The sequence below is a fragment of the Protopterus annectens genome, chromosome 4.part0 (assembly GCF_019279795.1).
Source record: "Protopterus annectens isolate FY-2018-M chromosome 4.part0, PAN1.0, whole genome shotgun sequence".
Taxonomy (NCBI): Eukaryota; Metazoa; Chordata; order Ceratodontiformes; family Protopteridae; genus Protopterus; species Protopterus annectens.
In genome coordinates, this window is record NC_056733.1 from 1,499,161,383 (window position 1) to 1,499,180,318 (window position 18,936).

At 38.1% G+C, this 18,936-nt stretch overlaps 1 protein-coding gene across 1 annotated transcript in view; it reads left to right on the forward strand.

Moving 5' to 3' along the window:
- LOC122800467 (T-cell immunoglobulin and mucin domain-containing protein 4-like) overlaps nt 1-17,385 on the forward strand; it is a 69,126-nt gene extending 51,741 nt beyond the window's left edge. The window contains exons 4-5 of the mRNA XM_044069911.1: nt 14,433-14,506; nt 17,206-17,385. Of these exons, the coding sequence (XP_043925846.1) occupies nt 14,433-14,506; nt 17,206-17,385 (254 nt within the window). The remainder of the gene's footprint in view (nt 1-14,432; nt 14,507-17,205) is intronic.
- Nucleotides 17,386-18,936: the final 1,551 nt, after the last annotated feature.

Here is an 18,936-nt window from a genome sequence, read left to right on the forward strand (position 1 = left end):
GATGAATGAAGAGAAAGAAAGGGAGAGAAGGTTGGATGATATGGAGGATAGGCTGTTGGTCCAGATGACTTACCTGTCGAAGCATGGAAGTCTTTAGGTGAAATGCCAGTGGAGTTTTTAACCAGATTGTTTAATGAAATTTTGGAAAGTGAGAGGATGCCTGAGGAATGGAGGAAAAAGTGTTTTGGTACCGATTTTTAAGAATAAGGGTGATGTGCAGAGCTGTAGTAAATACAGAGGAATTAAACTGATCAGTCACAGCATGAAGTTATGGGAAAGAGTAGTAGAAGCTAGGTTAAGAAGGGGAGTGATGATTAGTGATCAGCAGTATGGTTTCATGCCAGGAAAGAGCACTACAGATGCGATGTTTGCTCTGAGAGTGTTGATGGAGAAGTACAGAGAAGGTCAGAAGGAGTTGCATTGTGTTTTTGTAGACTTAGAAAAAGCATATAACAGGGTGCCAAGAGAGGAGTTGTGGTATTGTATGAGGAAGTCGGGAGTGTCAGAGAAGTATGTAAGAGTGGTACAAGATATGTATGATGGTAGTGTGACAGCGGTGAGGTCTGCGGTGGAAGTGACAGATGCGTTTAAGGTGGAGGTGGGATTACATCAAGGATCAGCTCTGAGCCCTTTCTTATTTGCAATGGTGATGGACAGGTTGACAGACAAGATCAGACAGGAGTCCCCGTGGACCCGTAGTAAACAATTTGCTATTTATAATAAACAATGTTTAATGTTTTACTTGGTCACTGTCACACATTGGCTATGTGTTGTACATGCAGTCTTTGTCAATGTCTCTATGTCAGTATTTATTTCTTTGTATTGCTAAATGCATTTAATACTTGTTATTATCTTTGCCAATGTAGCACGAGTCTTGGCTGAAAAGGGTCCTGGGACCAGGTCACTTTCCTGGTTACCAAAGTATAAATAAATATGAAACAGAAAAAAAGGAAGGTGAGCATGACAGAAATAATTAAGGAACTAGTAAAGCACATATTAATTTAGCATAATTCATGAGAGAGAAAAAAACTTCCCACTTAAGGCATTGAGAAGTAGCAGACAGACTTAGTTTGGAGTCCTACTACTTGTGATACAGCAAGGATTGTTTACTTCAGTGAGAGTTTTCACACTTCAGCATGACAGTGTGGGGGGAGGTCTGGCAATCCTTTTAGAACAACAAAAATCCCCATTGGAAAGGCCTGCTATTTACCTAATTTCTTTTCCTGGAAGTAGCTAACAGCTACTTATAGCATAGAATAAGCTCTGACAGACACATAAATGAGGCTCAGAAGTAGCTCTGATACAGAAGGTATGTTTAGACGGCAGTGCTTCACAGTCCTGCCAGTCTATCTTAATGGCATGAGAAAACACCACCACTTCTTTATGTCTAGCATGACTCGTATAAAAAGGACTTGAAATGTATTCTTGGAAGAAGGAATGAAAGCAAGAAAACAAGATCACGTTACCAAGGCAGGCCCCAGCATCCATCATATTGAGAGAAACACATTAAAATTGTAAAATAAGCACTTGGAGTGATTTTGAGGCATTAAAATAGCTTGAAAACAAATATACGACAAAAAAAATATGTGTTTTGCTTTCAAAGGTGGAGTTTTCTTTTAATACCTACTTAATCCAGTTCAGGGAAGTTAATCCCTCACAGAGCCACAAACAAACAAACACACACACACACACACACACACACACACACACACACACACACACACACACACACACACACACACACACACACACACACACCACTCATTTACTCACTCATTCTCACATTCATTTCTGCATGGTATGTACACCTAGGTGCAAATTTATTTTTCCTAAAAATTATTTTTCCTAAAAACTACAGACAGTCATCTGTTAAGATTACTCAGGATAGGTGTATTAATAGCTGCTCTTGCATCATTCAAAATATGCTTGGAGCTGAAGTTAAAGGTGCAGTTTATTAAAATGTAGCTGATATCTTAGACAAGGTTTTAACATTAAAACGCCAGAGCATACACAGGAACACAAATGGCAGATGTTCTCCAATAAAAAGCACAGGTCCAGATATGTATGCCAAAAAATGTAGGTACGAAGTCTCCAAGAGTTAGTATAAAACTTCTTTATTGCACATAAAGTAAGCGCTTTCACCCGTAGGCTTCTTCAGACTATTATAATAGTCTACGGGTGAAAGCGCTTACTTTATGGGCAATAAAGAAGTTTTATACTAACTCTTGGAGACTTCGTACCTACATTTTTTGGCATACATATCTGGACCTGTGCTTTTTATTGGAGAACATCTGCCATTTGTGTTCCTGTGTATGCTCTGGCGTTTTACTTTCCTATTTTATATTGTTCCGTTCACAGGAACGCTTATCCCCTTGCTGGTTCTACTATTTTTTGAAGGTTTTAACATTAACTATGTGCTACTGCTGTAGTTTCAATAAAATGACAATTTTCATTTTTAAGATTTGGCAGTGCTAGCACTTTTTAGAGTTTATGATAACAGGGTAAATAAAAACAGTAACTACAACATGGCGTCTTCACTTGGCAAAAAGATGACTTTGGAAATGTTGGTTCTATCTGTTCTGTTGCCAAGAATACCTCCTGTATGTGGCAGATTGGGACATGGTACACAAGAGTCCCCATTATATTACTATTTCTGCCATACAATGCCCAGTTACCTAAGTGTGTGTGTGTGTGTGTGTGTGTGTGTGTGTGTGTGTGTGTGTGTGTGTGTGTGTTACTGTACTCATACATGCACACTTGTGTGTCCCAAAACTGCTATGCTATGCAGGACTAATTTCTTTCTGTCTTGTGCCCACTGAATGCCAGACTAGGTCCCCTCACCCCTGTGTGATTGTGGTAAGGGGCTATACCACTCCATACTAAAATGATGGTCACCATGGGGTATGGTCTCATGATCCACACCACTGGCAAGAAGCAGTATGAAATATGCAGTCAAATGAATTACTGAACAACTTACTATGTGAAGCTTGACCTCAAGAGCATGTAAACACAAAGAGAAGGCTTTACAGTGAGCACCCTCAAATGAGCGATTTTAGGCCTAACTTCTCAGACCCATTTATCCCCCTCTGGATTTCATAATCCTAAAAACTAGTTTATGTAAGTAGCATTGGTTTAAGCAATGCAGAATGTGTTTTCATATTGTAACAGAAAATTTTAAAAGTTGCTGCTTTTTTAATTGTAATCTGCTTTTCAGGTATACAGCATCCATAGTGCTTGGTCTCAGTGATTTGAAGCCCATGATTTTGTCAAGACAATGAAATGGTAGGAGAGAAACTGCACATTGGAGTTTGTTTTTATCTGTTAATATCTATGTTATTACATTATCCAAGTGGTAGGAGGAAGTAGGTATCATTAGGCTTGATTTTATTCAGACAATTTATGGCCTTCCAGGGCAATGATGTAGCATGGAGGATACTATATGTCCAAGATGGCTTTTCTGTTATACCACCTCTGTTTTCAAGTTACCTGTGTGGTAGAGAAGAATCCCATATCACTAGGCTTGATTTTATGCGACAGGATGTGGGTCTTTAAGTTAATAAGCAGTGAGGATGACCCCATGTCTTTTGATTCACATTCATTTCTGTGGACTAATTGTATTAAGGTAACTGAGTGCTGAATGGGACATTATATCTTCTGGTTTCATATTATTTAGCTTAAGATTTGACCTATCAATTTACAAAAATGGTAAGATGAGCACTTTACCACAAAGTTTGACTTTGTATTATGGTTTGTCAGTTATTGTGCAGTCAGGTTGTGATAGGGACTTGAACACTAGGTTTTTACCTTATATAATGGCATCAGAGTGACTGAGAGTAAGGAAGGAGTTTGGATTATTAGGATAAGTGGTATTTATTGTGTTGTAAAGATCATGTTGTGTAAGGATGTGTTGACAGTTTGACAGGTGTGCTCACTGGAGATAGTAAACAAACTTATTAGCTAATAATAAGCAACTGGAGAGACCCCAAAAGTACCTCACCAAGAGGATCATGGGCTACAAACAGATGTCCTATGCAGCTCGACTAAAGAAACTCCAGCTCTACTCAGTTGCTTACCGCCTACTCAGAGGCGATCTATGCCTGACATACAAAGCCATGTCAAACCCAGAATTAATGGACATGCTCCACCTCAAAATATCCAAGTCCCTTAGAGCTACACGCTCCAGGGACCTAAACCTCAGCACAAAAATAAATAGGACACGCTGGAGGGACAGATTCATTTCCCAGAGGCTTCCCTCACTCTGGAATAGAATCCCAATTCATGTTAGACATAGCCCTTCGCTGACCCTCTTCAAGCGAAATCTGGACGCGTGGATGGGAAATCTCAGATTCACCCCTGGAATCTCTTCTGTGTCCCTGTTAGACAGTAAACTAATCTTAAAAGGGTACATTCTGTGACCTACTTTACAGAGGCACAGTAGGCTAATCTAATAGGGAGGCAGAAGCCAAATACACCCTGGCTAGGTTTATAAATGCCCTAGGGCAGATAGCCTATTATCTACCTATGAACCTATGAACCTATAATAAGAAGCATATTGTGACTTTTTTCATTAGCTCATTTGAATTAGCTGCTCATGTAGTAGGCCCTCCTGATTAGTATTTTGCACTTTGACAGACTGTACCTTAAGTATATCTCTACTGCATACATTTAAGATCATACCTTCCCCATGAGCTTTTCTGATCCCCAGGCAGTACTCAGTCATCAAATCTCTCCCTCAGTTTGCCCTTCACTCCTCTCAGGGTAAGACCACAACATCCTATTTGCTCATCTCAGGGTAAATCTCAAGTGCTATGAGAGGTACAGGATTCTGAGGTGGGGGTCAATGTGTTTTCTGACTTAACGAAAACCATTTACCACATATGGCCAGTCACAGTTCTGGGACAGGATGTGCAATGGTCATTGGCTGGGACTATTATTTACTTCTTTGAATGAAATAAGCTTAAAGACACTCCACCCCCACTGAAGCAAATGCCTCTACTGGCTTTCTGTCTCCACTAAAGAAATCAAGTGCAGCAATTGATCTTGACAATTTTGCCACCCATTTTCACCCTGAAAGAAGCAAGTATGTTCAACCTCATCATTTTTCCCACCCCAATTCAGCTCCTTCAGTTACTAGACTACTAATTTATCTCGGGTCATCTATGTCATAGTGAGGGCTCTAGCCATCTGTGCCATAGGAGTCAGTCAATCTGCCTGTTTGTTCTGAACTCACATCACACCTTTGTGTTTTCTAAATATATGCACAGAAAAGAGTGAGCAGCACATGAATTACACATAGGTGTAAGCACTGCATACTGGGTTTATTGTGTCAATTACATGTTAATAATGAAATTGAACAGATATCATTTATGTGACCGACATTTAATTATATTTGTTTCTTCATGTGACATGCATATATTTACTTGCATTGCAACAGATCTATAACAAAATAATTTCACAAAATGTCTTAATTTTGACTCGTAGTAAATCCTGTTCTGATCATTCTGATGTAAACTCACATAATTTAACTGCAAACTTGAACTTACAGTGATGTACTTTGTCTGTTGGTATCATATTCTGTCTATTTAAATTGTGGAGTTAGTTTCAAATGTGTGAAACTCTCACTGTGTCATTGCATTATACATGCATATTGCATGTTGTGCTAAATGCTGCATCTTTTTTGAAACAGCACTGAAACAGTAATGCACATGTTCAGAATTTGCTAGTCTGCTGCATTGATGGTGCCTGGTTTAGGAATATAACCCCATCAACATTTTATTTATTGTAATGGGCCTGCTACAATACTTTGACAAGGCACAACTTCACGAAATATGAAAGGGCTCAGATAACATGCGCTTCATGGAGATGGTGCAGACCGCAATGTTGTTTCACCCAAGGTGGTTAGTGGGAGATTCCTATGAGATACTTAATACACATTGAACAGGATGTGCATATGGTGCAGTGCCTCAAAAAATGACACCACACATAGAGACAGCATTGTACAAGTCAATGTGAAAGTAGTACATTACAGTAACTTACTCATTTCCAGTCCCAGTCATACACAATAGCAGGGGAGCCATTGCAACACACATGGCTATTCATTCTTTTTCTTGTTTAGTGTGATCTAGAGGACAGTATGGAAATCTACTGCATTATCACTGTCCTCAGCATGAAATGTTTTTTTTAATTTATGGCTAGAGTTCAATATTCTACCTACATGCTTATTTCCATATACCTCAGAGTAGTGCTCAGTTACATTTACTGGAGTAATATATTGTATCTCTTCATCACTCTTCCTAAATTCGGCTGACCAATACCCTGCCATAGCGGTTCTTCAGGTTTGCATTGAGTTATCCCACTCAGTATGACTTTATTTCTTCTGCTGGTAAGCCTGTCATCGTGCATTCCCTACCTTACTAACAGTTCTTTTACAGTATTATGCAAGGGAATTTGAATGTTTCATCAATTCCTACAGGTGTGTATGCTTCTGAGTATATTGCTGCAAAAATCCACTACCAATGTAAGATTTACAAAATACTTTAGCCCTGTTACACATTTATGGACCAGGATCTCTGTAGCTGCAGAAACTGAACAACAAATCCTTTGTAGTTAAAGATTATATCATATTTGGCCCCAAAATATGTAGAAATGTTCTGCAATTGCAGAAATAACTATGGCACTAATTTACAAAATTATTCATCACTATGGAGTTAGTTTCAGGCTGGTGTTACTGTCATAAGAAGCCTGAATATCTGCAAAGGTTAAAACAGAGTATCGAGTATGTTACCTGAAATTACTGGCATCCTCAGTCTGTGTATGTGTGCATGTACATGTGTGCATGCATGTATGTGTGTGTGTGTGTGTGTGTGTGTGTGTGTGTGTGTGTGTGTGTGTGTGTGTGCGCGCGCATGTGTGTGTGCGTGCGTGCGTGCGTGCCTGCGTGTGTGTGTGTGTGTGTGTGTGTGTGTGTGTGTGTGTATGTGTGTGTGCCTTTAAGGTGTCCCAAAGCATAAAATGTCTACTTCTTCAATGTTATTTATGGATAAAAAAAAAATCAAGATCCACATCATATCACTCTTCAAACTCATTAAACTTTGTGATATATGCTAGCATTTTTAACTTCTCTTAACGGTCTGTTAATCTTCATGTAATAGGTTCATAGGTTCATAGGTTGGTACTAGGCTATCGGCCCTAGGGCCTATACAAGCCTAGCCATAACAATTCCCTGGCTATTTCTTCCCACACTATTTACTTCCCTGGACCCCTGTCGAGCAGGGCAACTGACATGATCTCTGGGGTGAATTTCTTTTCTCCCATCCGATCATCAAGCTTCCTTTTGAAGAGGGCCAAAGAGGCGCTCTGCTTGACATGTATGGGCAGTCTATTCCAGCGTCTGGGGAGTCTCTGGGTCAGGAACCTATCCCTCCAGCATGTTTTGTTTATTGTGATGACAAGGTTTAGATCCCTGGAGCTTGTGACTCTGAGGGATTGGGATTTCTTTAAGTGTAGCATGTCCAACAGCTCTGGGTTTGACATGGCCTTGTATGTTAAGCAGAGATCGCCTCTGAGTAGACGATATCCCACAGAGTATAGCTGGAATTTTTTGAGGCGGTCAGCATAGGGCATCTGCTTTAGGCCTGTGATTCTTTTAGTGAGGTATTTCTGCAGCCTTTCCAGTTGTTGCAGATGTCTTGAGAGGTACATACCAAATGGGGCGTTGTATTCTATAATGGGTCTAATGAGGGATGAGTACAGTGGGACAATGACCTCCTTTTTTCTGGATGAAAAGCCCTTAGTGATGAGGTGTGCCACATAGAAGGATTTCCAGACTGTCATGGCAATGTGGTTATCGAAGGTGAGACCACTGTCCACCTTTGTCCCTAAGTCTCTTATCACACTTTCGGTGTTTAGTGTGCTGCCACCTATGTGGTAATTCATGGGTATATATTTTTTCCCAAAGAGGATAACTATACATTTCTTGGCATTGAGCTTGAGCCCATGGCTCTGGCACCAAGCATCTGTTTCTGTAAGGCCCTTATGTAGAGTATCCACATCATTTGGGGATTCAGTAATGGCTCCAAGTTTGCAGTCATCTGCGAACTTTGTTAGCCAGAGTCCCTTAGTGTTGGCCTGTACTTCAGAGAAGTAGATGCCAAACAAGAGAGGTCCCAGTTCTGAACCCTGAGGAACTCCACTTGTCACTTGTCTGCAGCTGGATTTGGAGTCAGCTACTTTTACAGTGTGGGTTCTGTCAGCAAGCCAGTTGGCAATCCATTGAGTGATGTAGGGATTAATGCCCAGCTTAGTAAGTTTATCTATGATTCCAGAGTGGGGGATGGTGTCATAGGCCTTGGCGAGGTCCTGATAGGCTGTGTGGACTGCCTTACGCTCGTCCACGGCTCTGGAGACTGACAGCATTATGACTAACAGCATTATGGTCAGGTCTAGTTATATTCTAAATGAATCAGTCTTTTGGATTAATTCTCTTTTAGCTAAATGTCTGTCAATACATGCTTGTATTCCAAAAAACATAATAATTATGTGTATAATGTAATGAATTTTGGTTAAACTAACTTTTAAATCTTTGACATCCGCACCAAAAAAAAAAAAAAAAAATCAATCCAGCTTTTCAGTGCATTAGTTTGATTTTTAAAGGTGCTCAAATGGGACTATGTCAAAAGATTGAATGGACAAATTTTAGAAACCCATATGATAGAGACTATATGGTCAAAAATTCAATCTGTCAAACCGTTCTATCTGAGATCGCATTACAGTAGAGATCAAGAAATTTGCCCTTTTCCCTAATGTAGTGCGATCTCAAAGTTGGTATAGATAATTAACAGGGGGTGCATTGTTTTTGTTGCATATGGGTGTTGTCTGGGCTTGAATTTTTGAATTTTGTTTCCACAGACTGAATTGTCGATCATATGGTGTTGACCATATTGGTTTTGACAATTTGTTTGTTTGATCTTTTGACATAAACCCACTTCAACATCTCATTTATCAAGTACACTGAGTCCTTATAGACTTTTTAAATAATATGTTGAAGCAATTATATCATCAAACAATGGATGTACGAAACAGTGACAACCAAAACAGCAAAAAAAAAAAAAAACTGAATAAAAACAATACAGCATCATAATGCATTTAACATTAACTTACATGATAGAAAGCAAATATATCAAAAAGGTAATTAATCATTGGAGCATTTTGAAAGGTAATGAGAAATTGACCAAAATAGAGTATGCCCAGTTTATTTTCTTGACATGAAGACAACAAGTGTAAAAAGCATTATGGTAAAGAAAGATAAAGTTGCTTGTAAAGGCATTAGTACTGGTAAGTCCCTCTTTACTTTTCCATGCTTTGGATATAAGCAATGCAAATGTATTGGAAGTAGCCCTTTTGTCATTAATTAATTTTCCAACAGGATGGTGGGAGCTAAGCACAGATTTGTTTATGAAGCCAGTAACACAGTATATCACGCTCAATGTGCTTTTTATGATTGCTTTTATATAGGCAGAACCAGGCTGGTGTTAGCATGTTGGAGGCCCCCAGCAAATGTTAATTTGGGGGCCTCTAGGCACTTCCTGTCCAAGTATCACCTTGTCACTGTCACTCCTTCTAAGCAACCTTTTGTTCATACTGTAAACTTTTAGGTGTAGTATGCACAGACTGACCTGTAGCTACAATACTATAACATTACAACAGACCTGTGTACCACACTATGTTGGCCCATCTCACAAATGGAGATTTACAGTTGCTGGCATTTGCTTGGAACAGTGATACAACAACAATTATATGTACAGGTCAGGACTTAGGTGAAATGGAGCCTTAGGCCTACTATTTCGGCTCCCTTCCCCCGCACAGACACCCTTTAGTCCTCCCCTATGTTTCTTGCCATCTTGGGGTCCTCACACCATGCACATAACTTTTTTTCTTCCTTTTCTCACAGTTTGCTTTACTCTTCAGCTTTTTCAGTACGCCATAAATTTCTATATGCTCTGAAAAGCAATTTAACGTTTTTTTTTCTTTTTACACAATCTTTTCATCAACTATGGCTTGAACAGAAATTAAGATTAATGTAATTGTGAGGAAAGTGAAAAAAATGATTACGATACTGTATTCTACTTTGTTGCTCCTAGAAAGTACACTGCCCCTACACAAGCTATAATAACCTTTGTACACCTCTGATGTCTGTGAGAAAAGGAAAACAAACAATAACCACACTGTCTTCAACCCAAACACAAGCTACAATGACCTCCTGTGCACACCTGTAAAGTTTGACTGTGATGAAAATTAAAGAAGCAATAACCACACAGTCTCCACCCCCCTATAACCCACAGCAGCTTTCTGTAAACACACACATCTAAGCAGGGCTAGTTTTACAATATGAGAGCAGAGGTAAGTATCTTAACAGGGTCATATCATAGCCCCGTTCAGCTTAAAGAATATAATCAGGAAATTAATACATTTTTTCTCCAACCAACAACAGCTTTTGTGGGGCTCCCCACACAGTCAAGAATGACTAAGGGAGCTTCCTGAATCCATTTATACAGTCTGGGGAGTGGGGGCCACTGAACTTCTAGAAGATCTAAGTATATGAATGTTCTGTGATATGTTTTATGCCATATATTGAAAATGAAATATAATGCTCTGTGTATTCTTGATGTTTTGCTATTGTGAAGCTTTTCTCCCCGGGCCTCCGCTGAAAATGAGTTTTTGAACCAGTTGGAATTTCTCAGTTAACAAAGGTCAAATAAATACATAAATAAATAAAATTACTTGTTATCTGCATTTTATACTGATACCCAGTACAATAATGTATATGTCCTGGCAGTATTTGGTTTGTGCACAGATAATCAGTGATATTTTTAGATACACACAAGCCATAACAATACCATTTTTGTACTTATTTCAGCAAATAGCAATACATTGCGCAGCACTTGTACTGCCACACCAGATCAGTGACTGGTGTTTAGCATTACCAAACAGAAGCAGGGTTAAGTCATTTTTATTTACCTCATTGACGGGTAATGCATACCTGTTGCGGTCCCTGATTTCACACATTTTGCTCATAATTTTGTCTGTCCATCATAAAAAGTTTGATTTGCTGATAAATCATTTAGGATTACATGCAATCAATAAATCCAAACAGAGTTTTATAGTTCTTATTGTCCAAAAAAAATGCATTTTGATGCAACAGGTGTTATTCCATTCACTTTTTAAGTGAATTAGAATAATATTTAAGACATGTTTTTGATTTTGAGCCTTTATTTTGCTATTATTTATGGCACTGGCTAACTTCTTCAGCAAAGAAGTTGAGAGTTATAGTATCTGGTGTTCTGGCAGTATTTATAAAACCTCCAGAAAGGCAAAATCATCCCTGAAAATTGGAAGCATCAGCTCTTCTTAAAATCCAAGGTTTGCAGTGAGATCAGTCACTCTGGGCTGTTGATCTCTCTAGTGCTTACCTTGCTCATGTTCATCATTAGCTTTATCCTTTTAGGGTCATATCACAGCCCTGTTCAGGTTACATTAGCTTTAGCCTATTAGGGTCGTATCACAGCCCTGTTCAGGTTACATTAGCTTTATCATATTAGGGTCATATCACAGCCCTGTTCAGGTTACATTAGCTTTAGCCTATTAGGGTCGTATCACAGCCCTGTTCAGGTTACATTAGCTTTATCATATTAGGGTCATATCACAGCCCTGTTCAGGTTACATTAGCTTTAGCCTATTAGGGTCGTATCACAGCCCTGTTCAGGTTACATTAGCTTTATCCTATTAGGGTCATATCACAGCCCTGTTCAGGTTATATTAGCTTTATCCTATTAGGGTCATATCACAGCCCTGTTCAGGTTACATTGGCTTTATCCTATTAGGGTCATATCACAGCCCTGTTCAGGTTACATTGGCTTTATCCTATTAGGGTCATATCACAGCCATGTTCAGGTTACATTAGCTTTATCCTATTAGGGTCATATCACAGCCCTGTTCAGGTTACATTAGCTTTATCCTATTAGGGTCATATCACAGCCCTGTTCAGGTTACATTAGCTTTATCCTATTAGGGTCATATCACAGCCCTGTTCAGGTTACATTAGCTTTACCCTATTAGGGTCATATCACAGCCCTGTTCAGGTTACATCAGCTTTATCCTATTAGGGTCATATCACAGCCCTGTTCAGGTTACATTAGCTTTATCCTATTAGGGTCATATCACAGCCCTGTTCAGGTTAAAAAGCATAGTAAGGAAATTAATAAATTTTTCCCCAACCAGCAACAGCTTTTGTGCCCCCCCCTCCCCCCACAGTCAAGGATGATTAAGGCCCCCCTGCAACCACAGGTACTGCAGGTACCTAAAGATAGCTATGTTGTTAGTTTTAGTGGAAAGAATGTCTACCAGTAGGGTTTAACTAAGCTAGGGGTACTATGTTAGTGGTAAAATATTTAATTGAATTGTGAAGCTTGTTACTTGATAAAACACTGTTAATATAACCAGAGATATCTTTGAATCTAATCCCTCACATTTCTTCTACTTCAGTGTAACCCTACCTTCCTCCTAAACTCTGCATGCCATCTCTCCTATCTCTCTGCCTCTAACCTACAGTCTTATAAAATCTTTCATAGTTGACCACCTCTTCTCCCTTCACAGCCAGTTTTAATTTGTACTGATGTCTAACTATTCTATAGTTTGCACGACTAAGGTTAGAAACACTTACTTACTTAACTCAAACTACACTATAACCACTGTTATTTGCCTTGTAGATTTTATCTGTATTATTTTTTTTACTCTGCACTGTACCTTCAGTACGTGCTAATATGTAGAGTCTAATTGCTATTCATGTTAAATCTGATTTTGTATATATCTACTGGAGATTTTAAGTCAACTTTTAATTGTATGTATTATCTGTGGAGCTTTTCTCCCCAGGTCTCCATTGAAAAAGGGCTCTGTCCCAGCTGGATCAACCTGGTCAACAAATGTCAAATAAATAAATAAATTTTAAAGGAGATAAAAATAAAAGTTATTACTCAGCTGGTTTATTAAGTACAAAAGATTGCTGTATTAGCTTTTGTTGGTTTGATAGACATGTTACAAAATATCAAGATAAGATAACTCGCTGTGGTTGGGGGCCCCACAGGAACAGGGCGCCCCCAGTGACCGCACGGTTTGCTGGTGCTTAAAGCCGGTTATGGGCAGAACTTTATCTCTATTTTAGAATCTAACAAAGAGTAGAAGAACACATAGAACTACTGAAAACTAGCACATTAAAATGCCCTTTACATCTCCAGTGTGAAAAGTTAAACATTTAAAGAATTTAATTTATATGTGTTAGAACAGTGAAGATGACAACATAAACATTACCCTGCAGAAGTGAATTGTGTGGTGGCAGCTTAAATTTAATGCATTTGAATGTCTAAGCTTAAATGAGATGGTTTGTACCTTTTTTTTTTGCAAAATCCTTTCAGTATTAAGACTAAATGGATTTTTAATGAAGATGTGATTTGATGACATCATCAGATTTTTATTATTTAAATGTTTTGATGTTTATTATGAGATCTGATAAAGTTCACACATTCTGGTTGTGAACAAATGTGCTTACGATTAAAGTCTGTATTGTATGTCTCTGGTTCTTCAGTGTTTATTTACTTATGATGGCTGTATTTTGATCGTTATGCAATATATTTTTCGGGTCTATATCAGAACATCGAAGTTTTAAAATTTTGAATGTTCTAATATCGACCCGTTTTGAGCGAACGCTAAAAATAGCGAAGCTGCAGAACATCTAATTCTTTCCTAGGGAAAGAATTTGGTTGGCCGGTTCTGTGGCTTCGCTATTTTCAGAGATGTGGTGGAAATTTATAGGTCGGGTTCAGGTAAGTATGCGATTGTGTGATTGTTAGGATTAGGGCGCAGGTTAGGTGAGTTAGGGTTAGGGTGCGGGTTAGGTGAGTTAAGGTTAGGGCACAGGTTAGGTGAATGTGCGATAGTGACGGACCTTAGGGTTAGGGTTTGAGCTAAGGTAAGTGGATAGATAGTAGTGTATGTATAGTTTAGTGTAGGGTTAGTTGTAGGATTATAAGTGTATGTGTGTGTATTGATGTTTTTTAGGTGTGCTTGTGTTGTGTGTATGTGTTTTAGAATAGCAAATTTTTTCCCACGGAAAAAAATCGCTGTTCTAAATGTTCGATATTATGTGGTTTAGATATTTTAGGTTCGATGAAATAGTGTTTGCTATTTTCATCTTTCGATAACATGATATAAACACTGTTTTTCAGCAGTTATGAGGACAGCTATGCTGCTTTCCTGGAGTAATGTTTTTTTAGTTTGATCCTATTAACTGTTTATAGTTCTTGTTTATGTGCATGCTTATGGTTCAGAAATAATATTGCAGTACTACAAATCCATTGCTGTTGTTATATGTTTTTCCTTAGGTATTCCACATACATCTTCAGAATGGAATATAGCAACAACAAGTTATTCATCTGAGGTTGAAAACATTGATGGAGTAAGTAAATGAGTCACATTTTAAATATTTTCTCTGACATTATAGAAGAAAACAAATGCAAGCTAAGGCTTTTAAAGAAATGTATTGGATTATCAAGCTCACATGTACATTCTGCCTTAAAAGCTACAATTATTAATACATAATGCATTAGTGAAACTTTCAGTATCTGTTGCTACTAACATAAGAAGTAAAAACACTTAATACTTTGAGTTTTCACAAATTTCAACATTTTCAAAAGAACAGTTATATGTGTGCATATATGGTACAATTTGTAATCACACTCTTGGCAAATCATCCAACACCCTGATTTAAGGTGTTTGTGATTATCTGTTGGGAATCAGGACAGCTGTCATTACCGAATGGCCTTGTGAACTGAGTGCATCAGTGAATGCTAAGGATGCTGCATTCATGGCATGCCATGAATGCTAAGGATGCTGCATTCATGGCATGGCATGCTTCTTCCAGTAATGATGGTAGCAGTACATAAAGGATAAGCCTATGTCTCAGAGGCCCTAAAACATAAAGCACATACAAATTTAAGATTAAGACCTCTGATATCAAATGCCTGTTAGACAACATTAAAATTATCAAATCTTTTGAGGACTGCAGGAGTACTTAAGCTTTGCATGAAACATGCTAACTGTTGTTTTAAGTTTACAAGAAAGCCTCGTCCTTTCCAGGGTGTGTGTTTATCATATTTAGGAATGTAATGGAAATGTGAAATTCTATAAAAGGTGCAGGACTGGAAAACCACATTTCTGATGAGAAAATTTCTTTTACACTGGATACAGAAACTCACGTGTACAGGTTTATGCTTGCATAAATGCTGGTGGTCAACAAATCATTTGCTCACTACACAATAAGGGTTAGTGAAATAGTGTTGTGATATAAATACCCTACTGTACGGCCTTAATTCATAGCTAAATATTAATTTCATCTTAATAAACTGCCATAAAAGAAGTTGGGATGTTAGGGAGGGGAACAGCACAAAAAACTACTAATCCTGCTCACAAATTACTTTAATACAAAACAGATGATGAACTATCGCTCTACTCATGTAATTTCTGAATATTTAACTGTCAGTCATATGTAATAAGCTTGTACTGTTTTCTTAATAGCTAAGCAATTATGTGACATCTAATGGTGAGATAGGAAGAGTGATCACCGTATCAAAAATTCTTACTAGAAATGCCATATCAGGCAAATTTGGTGTTGTTCAAATGGATAAGCAGGGGAATAGACAGAATTATTAATGAACGTTGTCCATATTAACTTTGGAAAAGTCAAGAGGAGCACACAGATTTGTTTTAGGGAAGAACGAAGAAGAAAAAGACAAAAATATTCAGGGAATTATTCTCAACTCCATACAGAATCAGCCAGTGCAGTCAGACTGAACTGGTAGTGGTAATGGCCAGCAAGATGCTGGTCTTTGTGACAATGGGAGTGGGATTAAACTATTCTGAGTTTCTTGCCATTGTATAGGAGTTGGTCATGTTGCATTCATATAACTTGTCCAGAATTGCTGCCTATACAACAAAATTGTTATTAATAGATTAATATGTTGGAAAATTCACAACTTAGAAATATTTTAAGAAGGGGAAAGGGCCAAGACAACTACAAAAAACTCTGTGAGCTTGGAGAGATAATCAGTTGAAATGAAATAGGTATCTATCATTGTTACAGAGCACATAGAGGTAGACAAGAAGATGAAAGACAAAACTGGAAGAATGTGACATGGTGGGCAATGTAAAGGATTGTGATTGAGTGACTTAATGAAACACTTTGTTGACAAGAGTGTATTGAGCCTGAGAGCACATTACCAGAGTCAAAGTTAAAATATTGGTTAGTAATGGAATTAAATGATACCTGTGATACACAGATTACAGGATAGAGAAAGTGTGATGGATGATGGCTGGTTAGGGCCAACAAAAACACTCAAAATATTGTTGCATAGTTGTTGACTGCAATACAGATTCTGTGTATAAATGTGGGATTTTCATTAGCCTGTCTGTATAGCTCTAAGTTTATAAGGCAGTTTAAACAGAATAAGTAAACAGTACTAAATAACTCAGACACACCTTGGACTGGTTACTAGGGTAGTAGTACTGGTAAAGTATAGACTGATAATACAAATATATATGGTATGTTCACTCTATAAAGATGATTATTTGTTGGGGATAACACGATTGATTATTGTTTCTGTAAGGGTCATTGATGAAGACTTGAAGAAAACATGCAAAACATAACTACCAGTTTTGTCTTCATTGTGCATTCTTTATTTAAGTTTTATTAGAAGTCTAGAATTATTTGTAGGACAGGTGAAGATCCTGATTATTATTTATATCACAGTTAGTTTGTTTATATCACAGTGCTTTGAACATATTTTAATTAAAAAAGGGTTTGCACATTATGAGAGATTATAAGAGAAATTTTAACCATTTTGAAAATCTTTACTGAATCTTCAGTATTTATAAAAGTGGCATTTTAGTTATTAATATAAAATCACTTCAGCAAAAGTAATCTGAATAGGGGATCCTGAAAGCACCGGGGTTCAGTTATAGGAAAACAGAGTCTCAATGAAGCTCACGTCCTGATGAAATGCAGAGCTGGTAGTGGATAAAAGCGTTGTCTTATAGTTTTTGCTGTATCCTCATGTAACATTGAAACCTGCATTGATTTCTATGCCTCTGTCCTAACAGGGTAATGTCTATGCTGTTACTAAACTTCAAGAAAATGGAATTCTTGTGCTGACCATTGTCATTGTAGCAGCGGTGATCATTTCATTTGTTGTCATCATCTTAGTGTTAAGAAGTAAGTGGAATGATTTTTACACATTTGAAAACAGCTACAAATGTACATTTCCATTTAAGTATTTTTAGTGTTGAATCTGTTACATGGTGACAATGCAAAAAATATTTCACATTATATAATGGCTCATATAAGGGAAAAATTATTTATGAATAACTGGACTGTCCGTTTTGCAGTCTAAAACTGTCTCACAAGACTGGTGTTTAAAACCCATTGTTATTTTCTTATGTTATGTTTGAAGGTTCACAGTACCTGCTTACTATGGTATGTCTGCTTTACAATTTGGCAGCACACACTCCTTAAAACAAGTAACCACATATATCTTACTCTGCTTCTGATTTTGAGAATAATCCTATTAGCATTAATACAGTAGCAGTTAGGGGCGCTACATGCGCTAGCAGAAGTATAGAAAGGCATATCCATCCAAAATTTTAAAAAGAGTCAAATAATAATAGTATGAACAGTGAAATAAACTAAACCTAGCTCTACCAAATTATTTTAATAACTGAAAAAATATTTTGCAACATTTGTAAACTTGTAAATATGTTCGCACTCCATTTGTAAGTTCCTGGGTCTCAGTATTCTGTACTGCATCATTTTAATGTTTTTAATATCACACACACACACACACACACACGCACGCACACACACACACACACACACACACACACACACACACACACACACACACACACACACACACACACACACACACACACACACACTGGTATAATTTATGTCTTCAATTGGTCATAGTTTCATAGGTGTATACTAAGCAAATAACCGCAGAGGCCTTTTAAGCCTACTCATGCTTCCTAAATACCGATGACAAGTTATGGTACCCCAGGGCTCTATTAAAGGTTATATATAGGCTCGGCCTTGGGTGGTCAAGCATTTACAGGCTGCATCTGTCTATTAGAGACATACATGCCAGAACAGGGGTACATTTCTGATTCCCCACACACTGGTCTACGTTACACTGGAATAGGTTAAGGAAGAACTCTGCTTCACATGGATGGGAATCCTATTCCACAGTCTTTGAGACACATGCCTGTCCCTCCATCTTGTCCTATTTATGCTTGGGCAAGGTTTACATCTCTAGATTGGTTAAGTCTGATGTTATTTTTTTTCCGGATGTGCATCAGGTCCATCAGAGTGGGATCATAGGTTGCTTTGCAGGCCAGGCATAGATCACCTCTCACCAGTCTGTAGTAGGCAGAGTAGAAGGACAGGGCTTTGAAGCAGTGTGCACTGGACATGCTGTTTATACCCTGTATTCTTTTTGTGAGGAACCTTTGTGGACATTCCAATTGTTGCAAATGCCTGACCAGATATATACTGAAGGGGGTATTATACATAATGACTGGTCTGATGAGGGCTGAGCACAGTGGAACAATGATCTGCTTAGACCTAAATGCCACAACCTTACTTATAAGTTGCACAACATAGAATGATTTCCTTTCTTCTGTGGACACATGATGGTCAAAGTCCAGGTTATTGTGTACATGGGTTCCTATATCCCTCACTACTGGGTCTACACCTAGGGGAGTATTGGCAATGTGGTAGCTTCCAGGAGTAGCCATCTTTTCAAAGACACTATTAAGCATTTTATGACATGGAGA